This window comes from Lissotriton vulgaris, chromosome 7, assembly GCF_964263255.1.
Source record: "Lissotriton vulgaris chromosome 7, aLisVul1.2, whole genome shotgun sequence".
Taxonomy (NCBI): domain Eukaryota; kingdom Metazoa; phylum Chordata; class Amphibia; order Caudata; family Salamandridae; genus Lissotriton; species Lissotriton vulgaris.
The window spans coordinates 374159312-374178243 of NC_141695.1; the positions used below are offsets into that span (position 1 = coordinate 374159312).

The 18932-nt window shown below is 47.0% G+C and overlaps 1 protein-coding gene across 1 annotated transcript in view; it reads left to right on the forward strand.

Moving 5' to 3' along the window:
• TMEM86B (transmembrane protein 86B) overlaps positions 1-18932 on the forward strand; it is an 88789-nt gene that overhangs the window by 64885 nt on the left and 4972 nt on the right. The window contains exon 2 of the mRNA XM_086930308.1: positions 1207-1465. Coding sequence (XP_086786434.1) covers positions 1207-1465 — 259 coding nt within the window. The remainder of the gene's footprint in view (positions 1-1206; positions 1466-18932) is intronic.

Below are 18932 nucleotides of genomic sequence, written 5' to 3' on the forward strand. Positions count from 1 at the left end.
CATACGAAAAGATACCAGCATTGGCATAGCCAATAGGTCTCGCCTTTGGGACCTTATAAGTGTTTAGTTATCCAGCACAATATCCCTGGTGCAACAACATCAACTGTTGCATGGCTAAACATTTAGGCAAGACCTATTGGGTATGCCAATGCTTGTTTACTTTTCCATTTGCCAGGGGCCAAACCTATTGGCTTTCCCAATGCTTATTTTTATTGGAGGTGTTGTAGTTCGTAGACGTGCTGTAGTCGCCTGTGAGTACTTGTTTTGGATCCTTAAATTCTCAGATTTTAGTTGTGCTTAGAAGACAGAGCTTGAAAGGAGAAGTGGAGACCCAAAGAACAGGATTTGGCAAAAGCATGTGAGCAAATGTCCATAACAGGACACCATCACTGCAACACCTTAGTCCCTCCCTGCAACCCCCATGGACTGTCACTTTATATTGCCTCACCCCCTTCCCACTGCTTATCAGACCTACTATAGCACTTCTAACCATGGCAAATCCGATGCCATCCTGATTCACTATCCTAAGTCCAGGATGGAGTTTAGACCGCTAAGGCTGTATGAAGGTGTTCCTTACATGGTTATGTTTGTGCTATGACTCTAGAACACTTCTAGAAGGTCTGAGTGGACCTTGGTTCTCCTCCCAAACGACACTTGATGTGAGTGCAATTTGTACCAATATTGTGAATTGTAAACATGTCAATAATGCCTGTGCTCATTTGGAGGGAGTTATAATTGATACCAATATGTTGTTCCTGAACTGCTAACACAAGAGGGAGAGTCACTAGGTATGGCTATTTTATTTAGAGGACACTACATAGGACCCAACATTTATACTTATTTTCAGACATTGAAAGTCCATTTATGTATGACTCTACAAGTTGTGCTATCTTCCGTGCAACGCAGTGAATTACATTCTTACTTATATTCCTCATTCCATTCTAGAAAAGGGGTTTTAAGGGACTACCCAACATTCTCTGATGCTGTTTCTGCCCAATCCAATAGGTGGCAGTAAACCCACAACTCAGTAAGGGGAATTTACTTTGGCTACAAATACTGGAGTCGCATAAAGTTAACATTATAGTTTGTCCAGGTAGCAGAAGATACACTGGGGAATGCTAAGATAACACATTTTATATTGTCAAAAGAACGCTTGCTATATGAGATGTCATAGTGAGTCGCAGTCTGTTTTTGTTTTCCCTACAGGTGTGGAATGTCGTCCCAAAACTCTTGCCTTTCCTGAAGACCACCTGTATCTACTTCGTCCTGTGGCTACCACTCACTGAACCTGGCTGGTTCAGCGCCCTTATCAAGTGCCTGCCCATTCTGAGCCTGTGCTTTTTCGTTGGTGCTCATGCTGCCAGTCTTGGAGTCTTCACCTCGTATGCCCGAATGATCTTCATTGGGTTGTTCTTCTCTGCCCTAGGGGATGCCTGCCTGATCTGGCCCTCTTTGTTTCTCCATGGTAAGCCTCTTAGGTGTACATGCTACATCTTAAACAGACTGAGGCCCAGATTTACTAAGATCTTGCATTGCCATTGCATCACACAAGACTCAAGGGCTTAAGTGATATTTACTAAGCCATGCAAAACCACTTTGCATGGCTCTGCTTGGCTTAGTAAATCCAGAGTAACACAAAGAAGAGCAAATGTCTTTCATTACTCTGCATTGGGAAGGTGTTCCATGAGTGGACGTGGGCATTCCCATGCTTCATCCCTGGGATTTTGGCTCATTCCCAGATTTACTAAGAGGAGAAAATATGGGAATGTGTCAAAATGTTACACCATCACAACAGAGGCATTACCAGGAGAATATCTTTTATTTTTCCTTGTTATTTCCTCTTTCTATGTGTGCTGCATTCTGCAAAAATAGGAAAATGCCTCTGAGAATTGTTTTTGTGCAGGAAGGTATCCGTTCCTGCAAAAAAACTATCCTCCTTGTACTGCAGGCACTCATGCCCCATGGCGCCAGGGTGCCTGTGTTGGCGCTAGGCTGCATACAGTGCAACAGCGCAGAGAGAGCAGGAATCATTCAATCAGTAGATTTGTAGAATGTTACTTTTCACCCGTGAGGGTATCCAGGCACTGTCAGGGTCCAGTTGAATAGCCAAATTGCCAGGACTTCAGGTACTTTTGGAACTCTGGAAGAGATGGGGAGGTCCGTAGATGAAAGGGTAGCGTGTGCCATGTCTTCACTGCTATGTAGGAGAAGGAGCGACCTCCACATCTGCTAAACTCTCCTCTGGGGGGTTGGGGGCATCCTGCCACGTGTAATCCGGTGTCTCAGCCGCTCCTGCATCGCCACCGTCCTGCTCCACTCAACCCAGTCTGCCTTTCCTTCCACCCTTCTACTCAGGGCTCTCTTCTGCAGACTGCTTTTCCGTCCTTGCCTGTGGTGTTGTTTCCTCCGTCTGGGGAGGCCCGGTGGTTGGATTCATGGGACAGTAACATCTTCGCTTCATCCAGTGTTGCTTTGCGGGTGCTCCACACTCTTTGTGTGTTAGCCAGGGCTACCTCCAGCCTGTGGGATTCTGTGGAGTCCTTTCTTCCTAATGACTCCCATGAGGGTGCCTGCACTGATCTACGACACCATGTGTTGAATGGTCGAGAGTTGGCCGCGTTTATTCTCCGTGCGGCCTTGGATGTTGCTGATGCTCTCTGCTGTGCTATGGCCAATTCTGTGGCTCTCCATTGCCCTGCTTGGCTGCGGGATGCTGTTTTTCCTGAGAATATTAGGGAGCATCTGGTTGACCTTCCCTTTGATGGGGTCCTTTTGTTTAACACTTATGCGGACTCGGCAATTCAGTGTCTCCTTGCGGGACTCCGTCCTCCTCTCCCTCCGTAGGCTGGCTTGTTGATCCTCTGGGGCTTGATGGGAGGCGTTATCCCACCTGCTTCCTGGAATCTGGTGTTTTGAGTGGCCCGTTTTGTTCTGTGTGGTTTGACGTGCCTTCGGGGTCCCTTGGTTGGCCCCTCTCTTCTGTTGGCTGCTGGTTCAGCCCTTTTGACAAGTGTGTATTTTCTGACTGATTGCTTAGCTGTCTGTGGTTCCTACTGCAGTTCTTATATTCTTGTTCTCTGATGCGGGATTTTTTCCCTAAGAGTGGTTCCCATGCTTTCTTTGGGACGTGTCATACCTTAAGTGGGGTACTTGTAGCTATTGTATAGCTCTGTCCTATGCTGGGGGGTGTGGACTCCCTTTTGCGGGTTCCTCGCCTTTCCTGGTGTCACTGTATACAGCTGGTGCGGTTTCTTTGATCTTTGTCTGGGCGTAGCTTGTGCTGCTCCAGGTTCTGTGATTCTCAGAATCTGCTGCTTCGCTGGAACAGCTTTGGCATGCCGTCTGCGACGTTGTGCTGTGGTGTTTCCGTCTTTTTTTTTTCTAGCGTTCTGACCTGGTCCTCCTGGATTTCTTGGTATTTTCCTGTGTTCTGGTTGATGACTTTGGTCCGTCCTACGTATTTCTCCTTTTCTCTTCTGGCTGGTCCCACTTCTTTTTGTGGGTCAGTTTATGTCTGGAACGGTCTTCCTATAGGGGTTGTTTTGGATATCCCTGGTCCTTACCTTCGTCTTGCGCTCGGCTTGGTCTTGGCGCTCGGTTTCATGGTACTTGCCAGCTGCCGGCTGCGAAAGCCTGCTCTTTCTGGTCCACAGCCGGGGACTCTGGCGTGTGCCCTTGTGCTTCTGCCTCTTGTTCTGCTGGAGTCTTTCTTCTTACGCCTGCTTTTCTTGGGTGTAGAGCCATTCCTGCCTTGTCCTCTGACTCAAGGTTGAGGCAGGTTCAGCTGTCCCCTTCACTGTGTGTTCTCCTGTGGAGGGCTTGTCTTCATTTTTACCTCTTCTCCTTAAGAGTTTGAGGTGATTCTTTTCTTCCTCTGTACTCCTCTGCTGTTGTCTGTACCTCTGGGGCTTTCTAGCGGATGTCCCTGGTACTTTGGATGGGCTTGGCCTCCCTTCGCCTCATCTGTGCTTCCTTCTGCTTAGAGGGGGCTGGGCCGCACTTCTTGTTCCCTTTACACATCCCCTGCTGCGGCCCTGTGTTTCTTCCTGCTGGGAGGCTCTCTCGCAGGCCCTCCTCCCTTCTGGGTATGGCTAGGGTATCTATTCTACGTTAAGGAATCTGCGGCTAGTAGTCTCTATCAGTTCTATGAGTTACTTACCTTCGGTAACGATGTATCTGGTAGAGACGATTCTAGCAGCAGATTCCTTCACAACCCGCCCTTCCTCCCGGTTCTGAGAGGACCTTCAGCTTGGTCTTCTGCACTCCCCTTCCTCTGGGTGGTTTTGACTCCTGCGAGTGCCCTCTTTCGCTTTCTCCCTAGTGGGATGCTCGTCCTGTTTGTTTGACCCACTCCTTCCTTTCTGGTGATTGGTTGGTTGGTTCATGGGTACTTCTGCATCCCTGCACCCTGATCTTGGGCCTACTCATGCTCTTCGCCCTTTTTCATTGCTTGACATTTCTGACTCCTCTGCAGTCCTCTGAGTTGGGGTCTCTTGGCTGTGCCTCGACCCGTAGCTCTTTACAGGGAATGCGCCTCTCCATGCTGGTGTTGTCTCGGGGGGAATTATAGTTACTCTTCAGTTCTGGCCTTGTTGTCCCTCACTGTTTATAGATTGGGGTTGCAGGTCTTTTCGTCTGCTGTGACTTTTTCACATGCTTTTCTGCCCCCTATGACTTTCGGTGCCACAGTGCCTGGCACTCTCCCGGATGGTGCTGTTTCTCACCATTCGTTTCTTCCCTTTCTGTTTATCTGATTTTTTCGCACATTGTTCCCATATTCTCATAGTTTTTGTTTGTGATTGCTCCGCGTTGTGGCGCCGAAAAGTTCTCAGAAGAAAACTGACGTTGGCAAGCCGGGTTGGGGCTTATGTGACCTTGCTGATGTCATGCCCGCGGACGACATCAGGGCGGAGTCACGTGGTACTGCCCCCGGGGCGCAGAGATGCTGTGGCAAATAAAATTATACGGATCCAGTCTTATGCCTGGGGATAATTCTACAAGAAGGAATCTGCGACTAGAATCGTCTCTACCAGATACATCATTACCGAAGGTAAGTAACTCGTACTTCTGAAAATCAGTACCTCTGACTTGTCCGTGTTGAGCTTCAGGCAGTTGTCCTTCATGCAGTTGGTGACACCTGCCATGCAGTTGCTGAAGCTGGTCTTGATGTTGGTGGTGTCTTCAGCAAGGGAGAGTAATAGTTGTGTTTCATCGATGTAGGATATGATGTTGAGTCCGTTGGTTTTGGCAATGCTGGCCAGAGGTGTTGTATAAGTGTTGAAGAGGGTGGAGCTGGCCAAGGATCCTTGGGGTATTCCACAGATGATTTCTTTGGATTTGGAGATGTAGAAATGTGCCATATCTTGGTAAATATAGGGCATTCCTGTTCGCTCCATTTGACACACTGCAGCAAGTTGCCTTGCTAAGCTGCGTTGCGTCAAATGTTACTAAATTTGGCCCAAGGTATGTAAAAGCACTTCCATGTATGTACGTGTAAATGCTTCATAAATGTACAACTGTGCTTATAAATGTACAACTGTGCTTACATATGTCTTAATTGGCTGCACATGGTTTTAAGGTGAAGTAAATAAACATAGATGAAATTAATAAATCTAAATCCCTACGTATATCGTATATCTGGTCTTCAGAGAAGCAGATTCATTGAGAAGGACTTTGATAGTGTAAATCTGGGGTAAGCTGTCACGTGAGTGTAAGACACACAATAACAATGCACAACAGAAGACAGCAAGCATGACAACAAAACAATAAAAGACACACCCACATACCAACAAAATATAAAAAAAACATCGCAATAATAGATGAACACATTACCAATGCATAACATAGCACCTCAATGCACAATGGATGTACACTCCATTCCCACAGCTCAGGAGCAACTGGATGGTTGTATGTTGTTTGCTTTTTGGGTACATTTCATCTAACCAGTGAGTATTGGCAGATTGCATAAGCAACAAGTGCTAAGGAGAAGACTTGCACCAATTTATGGACATGTCTTTCTAGGCTTCTATGCTTCTGCCACTTTTCAGCACCTAAGAAACTATGTTCTGTCAGGGCTGCAGGAGTTCTGTATGGCCTATCTTGACAATGGCGCTATCTTTAACAATTTATGGGAGGACCATCAATACCTGGAAGCACCACAATAAAGTGAAGTACCTAGAACATGTGTTGTTCTGGGTACAGGGAACAAAACTGATCGTCAAGACAGGTAGGGCAGTCCTAAACATGCTACCTTGAACATCAGGTGGGCAATGAGTAGATACACCCATTGGATGCTAAGGTCCAGTCTGTGTTGGAGTGAGAGTCTTTTTAGGACTCACTGTCTATTTCCGGATTTTTTGGCCCATAGATGTGCTCTTGACAACCATGACATTTAAGAAGTATCCTAAGAAAGTGAATTGCATTACATAGTGATTCTCAGAATGCCTTGGAGAACCTGAAAACGGTGCTATGCAGTTCTCCTGTGTTAAAAGCACCTGACTACAATAAGGCCTTCTTTGCAATGGCTGAAATTTCTGACGAGAGTTGGAGCAGTTCTAGCTCGACTTGATGATAAGTGTGGACCATGCTCATTTGTATTTATCAGTTATAAACTGCTTCATAGAGAACAGAACTGGGCCGCCAACGAAAGAGAATGCTTTGTGATAGTAAGTTCCAACCTTAATTGTTTGGTACCAAGTTTGTGGTCCAGACAGATCACAAGCCTCTCAAGTGGTTGATAACAATGAAGGGTGAAAATCCCAAAATGTTGAGATGGCTTCTCACATTAATGAGCTTTGATTTTATTGTGGAGCACAAAGCCAGAATGTAACTCTCAAATGAAGATCGACTTTCCTGCTGGTTTTGCCAGTTTAATGACATAGGGCCAGATGTGCTGCCCTTTTTGTGCTCGCAAATTGGAGATTGACCCGTTTGCTACCACAAAAAGGGTAATGGCATGCACAAAGCTATTTTGCGAGTCATAGGCTTGCAAAATAGTGTTTGCAACTCTTGCTATTTGGAAGGGGAGTCCCTTCCTAATAGCGGGACTCACTGCCATGTACTATTATTTTGTGACTGCATTTGCAGCCGCAACACTCGCAGTTTACCACCTACATTAAGTAGGTGGTAAACCACTCGAGAAGGGATCCCCAGGGGACCCCTTCCCCTTTGATAGTGTGTGAGAAAATATTTTTAAGAGCAGAACCTTAAAAAATTAAACTGAGTAGTTACATTTTTCTTTTTTAAATGCATCCCATTTTCCTTTGAGGAAAACGGGATACCTTTGGTTGTCACTTAAAATGGTGAGAACGGAGTACAGTTTTTATATATCTTATGTATGGCCAGAACCTTTTCTCTGTGTCAGAAAAGAGTGCGTTTTACTGCCCTTCTTGTGTAAAGTTTTACTTTGTATGTGAACTCCAAACTCTACTCTGATGTTCCATGTGCATGCCCTGTGCGTGTATGCATTATATATGTGTGTGACGTGTGGTATTAGGAATATGTGGTTGAGGGCGTCTGAGCACTGGGACCAGTGGGATCCATTTTGCATGGCCCATTGCTTACCATGGCATACAATGAAGGATGAATACAGCTTCTCACGCAGTGATTTTATTGCTGTGGCTGGGAGTGTTCGTCCAAACACTGAAGTGAGAGAGGATGGAGACATGGATACCCAGAAATTCAGCAAGGACCTTGGTATCAGGGAGTTCCTGATTAACTCTTGCTGCTCTGTCATTTGGTAGGGGTGAGGGATGACACTGCACTTCTGTTGTTCAAGGTGAGGAAGTTTCTAGGTCATTCCTACCCTTTTGTCTATTACTGGTTACTGTTTGAGGAAGGCTGATGGCAGCCAGGTGCAGAGATCTTACACTCAGTTGTGCCTGTCTTTTAGATACTTCTGCTTGGAGCTTGCACCATTGATAACTGATGTGAGAGTCATCATATTGTACAAAAACTTGTTTGAGGAGCAGACAGAACATGACATTTGAAAGACAATCAACCCAAACTGGTTCTGAGACTTCAGCCAATGGATCCACATCCTCTATCTACAAGATGGGAATAAAAGTGTGATCCAAGCCACCTCACTTTGTTCCAGTTCCACGTTCTTCTTAAACAAGGAAGGGAGTGCTCTGCCAATTACTCAAAGGACTGCTGTTTGACCAGGTATGGCTTCTGCCAGAAAGTCAGTCTCACAGAAGTGAGAGGACATCACCTAAAATCTGCCACTTGCTGTAGAATCTGGGTGTCTGCCTACGTACCGAGAACCCTGCATGCCTGCTCAGGTAGGTAAGGAGAGTGCCTGCCCTTGCAGGAGTGCTACACCAATAAATGATGGATGGAATGCTGAGTAAATCAAACATTCACCCCAGTCAAGAGATCTGGGTTGAATCCATTGTTCTTTTGCTCACTACGCCACCCAAGTTTGGACTCAGCCATATTGAAATCAGTCTTGACCCTGCTCCTCATGGGAATAATCCAGCCTGAACTGTCAAGCCGGGTCCTCACTGGACAGAAACAAGCATCCTGGGACCATTTTCAGGCTTTCAACCCTCATCAGCCATGCTACCTTGAATGCAGTGGCACAGCGAGCAAGGAACGCACACCTGGGCATACCCATCCCACTTAGGGCGACATCAGCAAATGATGGACGGAATGCTGAGTAAATCAAACCTTCACCCCAGTCAAGAGATCTGGGTTAAATCAATTGTTCTTTTGCCCACTACGCCACCCCTTGCAGGAGGACAGAGTGTCCAGTAGGAGAAGCCTAGTGTGTTCCTGGGGTGTAGAACAACTAAAAGTAGATGACAACAGATAGGGATTGAAGCCAGTACTGGATTACAGTTTGAGAGGTCCCCTGCACTCCTGGTTCAGTTCTGGTCATGAAGAGGTAAGAAATTGAACACTGAATCACAATTGTGCTGCCGCAATTTTCTGCTGCAGACCTTGAAGCTATTGTGCTGCTACTAAGAGTGCACTTTCTTGAGCAGCTGATGCATCAGCAGCGGGGGCCACCACTGCCAAAGATGAGTGTGCTTCTGCATCAACCATAAAGGCTACATCTGCTGAAGATGAGAGTCTGATTGAATCAGAGGCTGTTATCTGCCAAAGATGAATGCCCATTTGCCGTGGTCCTAGAGGCCACAGCCGTTGACTTGACAGTAAAATGTGCTACTCAACCCACTTGTTCTGGGATGTACCTAACACCCATCTCCCATCTCTCATTGTTGACACTGATGCCAGAGGGGGTGTAAAGTCGTTGACCACACCAGATCATGTTGCTGATTCACCACATCGCTTGAACAGGTAACTTGGGCCATACCTGCACGTCTTAAGAGACTGTACCTAGTATGCACAAAGAGAAAGTGTGCTGCTAGAATGCTAACCTTTCCCAATCGAAACATGTTAGGCCTGAGAGACTATTGAACTATTAGAACATTGGAATGTTGAGTGCTCTGTTGAAGGCAATGCTGGTAGAAGCCCAGAAGATCATCATTCTAATGTTTTTCTTTCACAGCTGTTACTGTAAATAAAGGCCTCACTGAGCCCGATGGGTTTTCAACTCCCTCAGGCTCCTTGAGGCCTTTGTTTTACAAATTAGAACACTCTGTCTTCTAAGGGCAGAATGTTCTAATAGCATTAGAGCCCTCGGTATCGGGCGCGACCGGTCATTAAAAGCCTGCTCCCTTGTTTAACATTGGAGTGGGCCTTTCATGGCCGGTAGAGCCTTCTATGTCGGTCTCTCTAAGGCTTTAATAGGGAGCTACACTTTTGTCTAATCTATGCCATACTTTTATCTTTGCCTAAGTCAACCTTGCTTGGGGCGATCATTCCCGAGATAGAGGGTGTAGGTGAAGTGGGCACTATTGAAGGTAATAGCTTGTTACTAGATCTCAGAGGGAGATTTAAACCTTGTAAATTAGTCATCTTTGGGATTGTAGTATGCTTGTTGAGAAAATAAGAGATGAAATCCAAGTTGAGGATTTACCATTAGAGGTTTAATGTCAAGAGTAAATCAACCCACGACCAGTAAAGATGAGTAACAGGCTCGTAATGATCGTGACATAGTAAACATGGCATTCTAAGAACACACAGTAAGAACTCGTATATAACATTCCTTAAAGAGAACAAGAATACTAAATGCAATACATACTACACATCCTTCCCCCAATAAATAAACCCAAAACTACAGATAAAAAACAGTTACAGATAAAAATACAGTTTCATGAGAAAAAGAAATACTAATTCAAAACATAATCATGGAGTCTCACAGGAACAGATCTGATTCTGCGACCGACCACCCTACCATCCCCCGCACCAATGGTATTGGAAACAGGTTGTAAAGTGGGAAGGGAAGAAAGATTATTTGAATCCCCATAAGCAAATAACGAAGAATCAGGAACAACATTTGCTGAACAATTGACAGGAGCAGATGGAACAGATGGAATCATTGAAGACTCTCCAACACCAAACCAATCAGTACTCAAATCATCGGATAAATCCGAAGTCTGCTTGTTAGAGGAAATAATCCTAGCCTGTTGATCAGAGATCTTAATGAGAGCATTCTTGTTCCACCAACCTCTTTCAAATAAAAGAGCTGCAGATCGAGAGACTTTTAACACTTTGACAGGAGCAGAAAATTTGGACTGACCCTTAGTGATTTTAACAGGTTTCTTAATAATAACCCAATCACCTGAAACAAGAGGCTTTTCAGTAACATGCATACGTTTGTCGTAATTGCCTTTGTAACTCTCCTGTTTCATTTTAACACGTTCACTAATCTTAGCTAAATCAACATTGACAAGGGAACTCTTCATCAACCAAGAAGGATTCAATCTAGAAGTGGGAATCCTACCACGAAGTAAAACAAAAGGAGATACTCCTGTGGTACTGTGCGGGGTACAATTATAATTCCAGATTTTCTCATACAGAAAATCAGAAATATCAAGTTTGTTAGCACAAGCTGTTTGAACAGCTTCCTTCAACAAACGGTTTGCTCTTTCTACAAGACCATTTGATGCAGGACTGTAAAGAGGAACCAAAATATGCTTGACATCTAAATTATTTAAGAACATATTCACATCCTGTGAAACAAAGTGTGAACCGTTATCGGAAACAATTTCATGTGGAGTACCATCGATAAAAAATAAACGCTTTAAAAATGAAATCACAGCACAAGAATTTGGATTCTTAACAAAAGAAAAATATATCCATTTAGAAAAGTAATCAATGGCCACAATCAAAAATTTAAGGTTATCATTAAAAACAGAAAATGGGCCAGAAAAATCTATGGCAATTTTTTGCCAAGGAGCCTCAGGCCATTCTACTGGAACAAGTGGTGAATTAGACAACTTCCAATGTTTATCTGAGCATAAACATTGTGGACATTGGTTGACAAATGATTTAACCTGATTATCAATTCCAGGCCACCAATAAGTGGTTTTGATTTTATTTGTGGTACCAGTAATACCGGGATGAGACTCATGTGCCACAGAAATAATGGATTGTCTGATGCTAACAGGTGGGACAAATTTGTCTTGCCTAAACAAAATGTCACCTGACACAGACAACTCAGATGCAACTTGTGCAAAATGTTTCTCCTCCATTGACATACTTCTATCCCTGGGCCAACCTTTAATCAAAAATCTCTTAACATTCAGCAGGCAGGAATCATTCTCCATTCCATTTAACCAATCTTGTTTAGTGATCTTACTTCCTTGAAGAGCATCATCAACAGCAAAAACACACTCTAAGTCAGAATTAACCAATTTACAAGTGGACAAAGGAATACGTGATAAACAATCCGCGCGGATGTTTTTACCACAAGGTAAATATTTTATCTCAAAATTGAATTCTTGAAGTCGTGCCAATAATCTAACTAAACGAGAAGAAGCTCTATTGGAGGAACTTTCTCCAAGCATATAAATTAAAGGCTTGTGGTCTGTGTATAAAAGAAATCTGGTTCCCCAAATGTACATTTTAAATTTTTCGACAGACCATGAACAAGCTAAAGCTTCTCGCTCTATAGTACTGTAATTGACTTCAGCCGAAGTCAAAGAACGAGAAGCAAATGCAATGGTGCATTCCTCACCATTAATCATTTGACTAAGGACAGCTCCGAGACCACGGGAGCTAGCATCAACAGTAATGATGCTTTGAACACCATGGGAAAAGGGCTTGATGGCAGGAGCAGAGAGAATCATATTTTTGATGGAGTCAAAAGCAGATTGAGATTCAGAGGACCACACATATTTTGCATGTTTTTTTAACAGATCTCTAAGAGGTTGGACTACAAGTGCATAGCTCCTGACAAAACGAGCGTAATATTCACTCAACCCCAAGAATGCTCTCAACGAGTCTTTATCTAAAGGAGAGGGAGCATTTTTAATAGCTTCCAACAAAGAAGATTTGGGTTTAATGCCATCTTTTGAGAGGTTGTGGCCTAAATAATCAACCTCATTAGCTAAAAATTTACATTTCTTCTTGTTGATGGTAAGACCATGACTTTGTAGTGATTTTAAAACATACTCCATCAATATGTAATGTTGATCCAGAGATTCAGAATGAACCAAAATGTCATCCTGGAACGCTTGAATTCCTGGACAATTATAAAAAATGGAGTCCATTAATCTTTGAAATATACTGGCTGCAGAAGCAAGCCCAAATGGTAACCTTTTATACATATACACACCAAAAGGTGTAACAAACGTTGTAAGAGGTTGAGATTCTAAAGATAATGGAATTTGGTGGTACGCTGAGCGCAAATCAATAGTGGAAAAATATTTGCTACTACCGATATTGGCCAGCATATCATGGATTTTTGGCAAGGGATGTACATCAATGACAATGTTGCGATTGAGCACCCGCAGGTCTGCACATAAACGAATTTCCCCAGAAGGTTTTCGTGCTACGACGGCAGCAGAAACCCATTCTGAAGATTCAATTGGACAAATAATGTCTTGAGCAATAAGGGATTCAATGTGCTTTCTTAAGTCCTCTCTAACAGACAGAGGAACCGGACGTACCTTTTGGATAACAGGACAAGCGTTGTCTTTTAATTTAATATTATGCTCAACATTTTTTACCAAACCAATCCTGTCTTCAAATACAACCTTGTATTTTTCTAAAACATTGCAAAGAATGGAATCATTACAATAATCAAAAACAGATAGTATAGGTAGATCACCCAAGGCCACAGGTTCAGGATGACCAGGCTTTAAAATAATGCCAAGTCTGGCCTGATCTTGTCAGCCTAAAATATCCCGGCCATTCTGTGCAACATAAATTTTTGTATAAATCACACGCCCTTTAAAATCAATGTTATCAGGAAAATATCCACGCATGGTTATATCAAAACCCCCAAAAGCTTTGGGATTAACATCAGTAGCAAGTAATTCTTTGTTATTCCAAGAGCACTGAAAAGTAGTTTCATCCAAAATGGTAATAGGAGATCCTGAGTCAGCCATAACCTGTATAGTCTGAATGCCAATTGAAATTGTGCAAATAGGACCCTTAATACTGAAATCACATAAAGCATTAATCTGAATGAAGGAAATGGAAGAAAGATTTAACGCATCGCAAATTTCTTCTTCAGAATAAACCATATTGACTTTAGACTTATCTTTAGGTAAACGACACGATGCAGCAAAATGACCTATACGTTTACAATTTGAACACCTTTTACCTTGTGCTGGACACTTAGGGTTGTTTCCTACATGAAATTTTGAACCGCACCTGTAACAAAATACATTAGATTTTGGTTCATAAACTTTTTTGCCAGTATTGTGGTTAGAAACAACATTAACATTACAATTATCACCAGATGCCTGCGAAACATTACAAATACTTGAAGAAGCGGCATGCTCAGCTAAAATTTTTGAGGAAACAACGGAACACTCAATGCATTTCGCAATTACAATAACTTCATCTAATGTTGGATTTTTACATGTCAAGATCCGCTCCTGGATTTTCTTATTGAAGCAATTAAATACTAACTGATCACGTAGAGCAGTTTCTAAATATGTACCAAATTCGCATTTTGATGCAAGAACACGTAGAGTTGCCACATAGTCTTCTATAGACTCTTCTTGTAACTGTTTCCTTTTGAAGAACATATGTCTCTCAACCATGACTGATGGATCATCTTTAAACTGTTTGCCCAGACGCGTTAATGCCTCGGTGTACACATTCCATGAGTCATCATCAGCTGGAGCTTGAACAACTGCTAAATTGTCAAATAATTGTTGGCCAGCATCTCCTAAATGATTGAAAAGAATAGCTCTTTTTCTGGATGCAGGATAATCTAAAGCATCTATAGCTTCCAAATAGTTTGTAAATACTCGTAGCCATTTGTGCCATGGTGTTGGAGGCTTGCCAGGAACAATTAAAAATGAAGGAGGTGCTACAATTCCATTGTTGTTATTTCCAGAAGTTGCCATAATAAAATAAAATCAAATGACAATTCACAGAAAACAAAAAAAAAATCTTACTTGTCAGTCTTTATAAGAATAGTCAGCACAAACGATCTTTTTTGTCTAAACAAGAACCGACTATAATCTCAATAGTCGCGTAGCTTTGACAAATTCACCGTTAATATAAGAAGATGGCCGTCGACGTGCTTGTGTTGGTGACGCTACGCGCTGGAAGCGTAAACAAAGCAGGTTGCTATGGAGCACATTCCGTGATGACGTCTTACTGATCGACGTGCTGCGCGTGTGCAAGCGTCGCGTGACAGACAACAAGTCGGCTATATGCGCGAGACCAGAAAGCCTCTCGCGTTTGAATAAACGGTGTTGCCAGGCCCACGTTAAGAAGATCGTTTTCAGGTAATTTGAGAAAGGTGAAATGACTTACAGTTTCTGTAGTAGTCCCGTTAAATAAGGACGCAGTTTCACAGTCAAAATCCAAATTGCCTGAATCGGTTAAGACGCGGTGGCTTAAAAGTTCAAAAGCTGATCGGCTCACGTCGGTGGGTTTGATCTTAACAAGCTTCAAATCGCAGGTGAGTGTGACCTACTTGTAGGACACCCCCGCGCCTCACGGCCACCAGCTGCTGCGTGTGCTCCCTCCGCCCTCTGCCTCGCTGCCCAGCTGCTGCCGCCCGACCACGCCCCCTCCCTCGAGCCTCGAGGTCCGTGGTAGCTCCTGTGCCCTGCTGTCTTCTGTTAGGCTTAGTAAGATCTGTATTGCTTAATCTGTGTAATATTGTCTTTTTTCCTTTATTGTCAGCATTGTCGTTTCTGTCCCTCTGTTCCCTCCCCGCTTCCCGCCACCGCCGCTAAGCCCCGCCCCTTTTTTGCCTTCTGTATCCCTCCCCGCTCCCGCCTCCCAGCTGCCCCGCCCACCCGCGCACTTGGCCATATATGGCGACCGTGCGACGCAGGTGAGTGTGACCTACTTGTAGGACACCCCCGCGCCGCACGGCCACCAGCTGCTGCGTGTGCTCCCTCCGCCCTCTGCCTCGCTGCCCAGCTGCTGCCGCCCGACCACGCCCCCTCCCTCGAGCCTCAAGGTCCGTGGTAGCTCCTGTGCCCTGCTGTCTTCTGTTAGGCTTAGTAAGATCTGTATTGCTTAATCTGTGTAATATTGTCTTTTTTCCTTTATTGTCAGCATTGTCGTTTCTGTCCCTCTGTTCCCTCCCCGCTCCCCGCTTCCCGCCACCGCCGCTAAGCCCCGCCCCTTTTTTGCCTTCTGTATCCCTCCCCGCTCCCGCCTCCCAGCTGCCCCGCCCACCCGCGCACTTCGCCATATATGGCGACCGTGCGAACGCGCAGCGGTCACGCGCAGCGGGCGCGCCGATTGTGCGCCGAAGGCGCGCCAAAGGTAAGCCCGTCTGTGCCCGTCCGCGACCGGATCGCGCCCAGCGCCAGGACCCCTGGCCCACGAGGACCCCGACCGACCCGCCTGACGTACTCCGCCGCCACCCTCATCGCACTCAACACCGGTCGACTCCCAGAATGCCATCAAGCCACTCCACGTCGCACCCATGGACCTTTCAGCTGCCACGCCTGCAAGTTCACCTGCATCCGGACCTGCCTCGCACCAGCACCTGCCAAGCCGAACACCAGCAGCACCCACCTCAAGTGCATCCTGCTCAACGCCCGCTCCGTCCACAGACACGCCATCGAACTCTGGAACCTCCTAGACGCCACAGCCCCTGACGTTGCCTTCCTCACAGAGACCTGGATGAACGCCTCTTCAGCTCCCGACATCGCCATCGCTATCCCAGAGGGCTACAAGATCGTCCGGAGGGATCGCAACGCCAACCAGATGGGAGGAGGCATTGCCATCATCCACAGGAACACCATCCGTCTCACGACCAGCACCGACAACACCCTGACCAGCGCCGAACACCTGCATTTCCAGATCCACACCAACCCGAACACCACCCTCAGAGGCACCCTGATCTACCGACCCCCTGGACCACGCACACAATTCAGCGAGGACATCGCCGACTTCGTCAGCCCGCATGCCCTCCCCTCCGCTGACTACATCCTCCTGGGGGACCTCAACTTCCACCTGGAGAACAACAACGACCGCAACACCAGCACCCTGCTCGACAACCTCACCAATCTTGGACTCAAGCAACTGGTGTCCACCCCCACCCACCTCGCCGGACACACACTCGACGCAGTCTTCTCCTCCAGCACAGACATCGACTTCAGCCACGCCACAGAGCTTCAATGGACGGACCACAGCTGCGTCCACTTCACCTTCAAGAGAACGACGACCCACCACCACCAGCAACAAGCCGCCCGCAGAAGCTGGAACAAGATCACAGCAGACCAGCTCGCCACCTCTCTGAGCCAGCACCCTCCTGCCAGCTCAGCGAACCCCAGCCAGGCCGCCGACAACCTCACGAAGTGGATCAGCAACTGCGCGGACGAACTCGCCCCGCTGAGGACCCCGCCCAGCAGACCCGGCAGCAAGAAAGCCCCGTGGTTCACCGACGAACTCAAGAGCTCCAAGAAGAACTGCCGAGCCCTCGAGAAAGTCTGGAGAAGGGAACCTACACCGGACAACAGGACCTCCTTCAAGCTTGCCACCCGGAAGCACCACCAGCTGATCCGCGCCGCCAAGAAAACAGCATTCAAGGACCGGTTGGACAACAACGCACACAACTGCAAGGAACTCTTCAACATCGTGAAAGAGCTTTCCAACCCCAGCGCAGGAAACAACGACATCACCCCATCGCAAGACCTCTGCAACTCCCTCGCTTCATACTTCCACAACAAGATCGCGGACATACACAACAGCTTCAACAACCAACCAACGCACACCATGACCGAACAACCACCCCCCACCACCACCCTCCACTCCTGGACCCCGATCAGCACCGAAGACACCATCCGCACGATGAACTCCATCCACTCCGGATCACCGACCGACCCCTGCCCTCACCACGTCTTCAACAAGGCTGACGCTGTCATCGCACCCCACCTGCGAGACATCATCAACACATCCTTCGACACCGCCACCTTCCCTGAGAGCTGGAAACACGCCGAACTCAGCGCTCTACTCAAGAAACCAACAGCGGACCCCACCGAACTCAAGAACTACCGCCCCATCTCGCTCCTCCCGTTTCCTGCGAAAGTCATCGAGAAGACCGTCAACAAGCAGATGGCCGCCTTCCTCGAGACAAACGGATCCCTCGACCCCTCACAGTCCGGCTTCCGAGCCAATCACAGCACCGAGACCGCCCTCATCGCCGCCACCGATGACATCCGAGCCCTGATGGACAATGGAGAAACAGCGGCCCTCATCCTCCTAGACCTCTCCGCGGCATTCGACACGGTCTGCCACCGCACCCTAGTACAGCGCCTCAGCAACACCGGAATCCAGGACAAGGCGCTGGAATGGATCATCTCCTTCCTCGACGGAAGAACACAGAGAGTCCGCCTACCACCGTACAAGTCAGAGGCCTCCGAAGTCATCTGCGGCGTCCCTCAAGGATCATCTCTGAGCCCCACCCTCTTCAACGTCTACATGAGCCCCCTCGCGGCCATCGTACGCAAACACAACCTCAGCATAATCTCCTACGCCGACGACACCCAGCTGATCCTCTCCCTGACCAACGACCCCGCCTCCGCCAGAGCCAACCTGCACGAAGGGATGAAAGAGGTAGCCGAGTGGATGACGACCAGCCGCCTGAAACTGAACTCGGACAAGACGGAGGTCCTCATCCTGGGCTCTTCACCCTCCGCCTGGGACGACTCCTGGTGGCCTCCCGCCCTGGGCACCGCACCCAAACCGACAGACCATGCACGCAACCTGGGCTTCATCCTGGACTCCTCCCTCTCCATGACCAGGCAAGTCAACAACGTCTCCTCGGCGTGCTTCAACATCCTACGCATGCTACGGAAGATCTTCTGGTGGATCCCCACCGAGACCAGGAAGACCGTCACCCAGGCCCTCGTCACCAGCCGACTGGACTACGGCAACGCCCTCTACGCCGGTACCACCGCCAAGATCCAGAAGAGACTCCAGCGGATCCAGAACGCCTCAGCCAGACTCATCCTCGACATCCCACGAACCAGCCACATCACCGGACACCTGAGAGACCTTCACTGGCTCCCCGTCAACAAAAGAATCACCTTCCGCCTCCTCACCCACGCACACAAAGCCCTACACGACCAAGGCCCGAGCTACCTCAACAGCCGGATCAACTTCTACGCTCCCAAACGCCACCTCCGATCAGCCAACCACGCCCTCGCCGCCGTCCCCCGCATCCGAAGAACGACTACAGGAGGAAGGTCCTTCTCCTACCTGGCCGCCAAGACCTGGAACTCCCTCCCGACCGACCTGCGCCTGACCCAAGACCACCTCTCCTTCAGGAAGAATCTGAAGACCTGGCTGTTCGAGCAGTAGCGGCACCCCCCCCCCAGCGCCTTGAGACCCTACGGGTATGTAGCGCGCTCTATAAGTGTCATTGATTG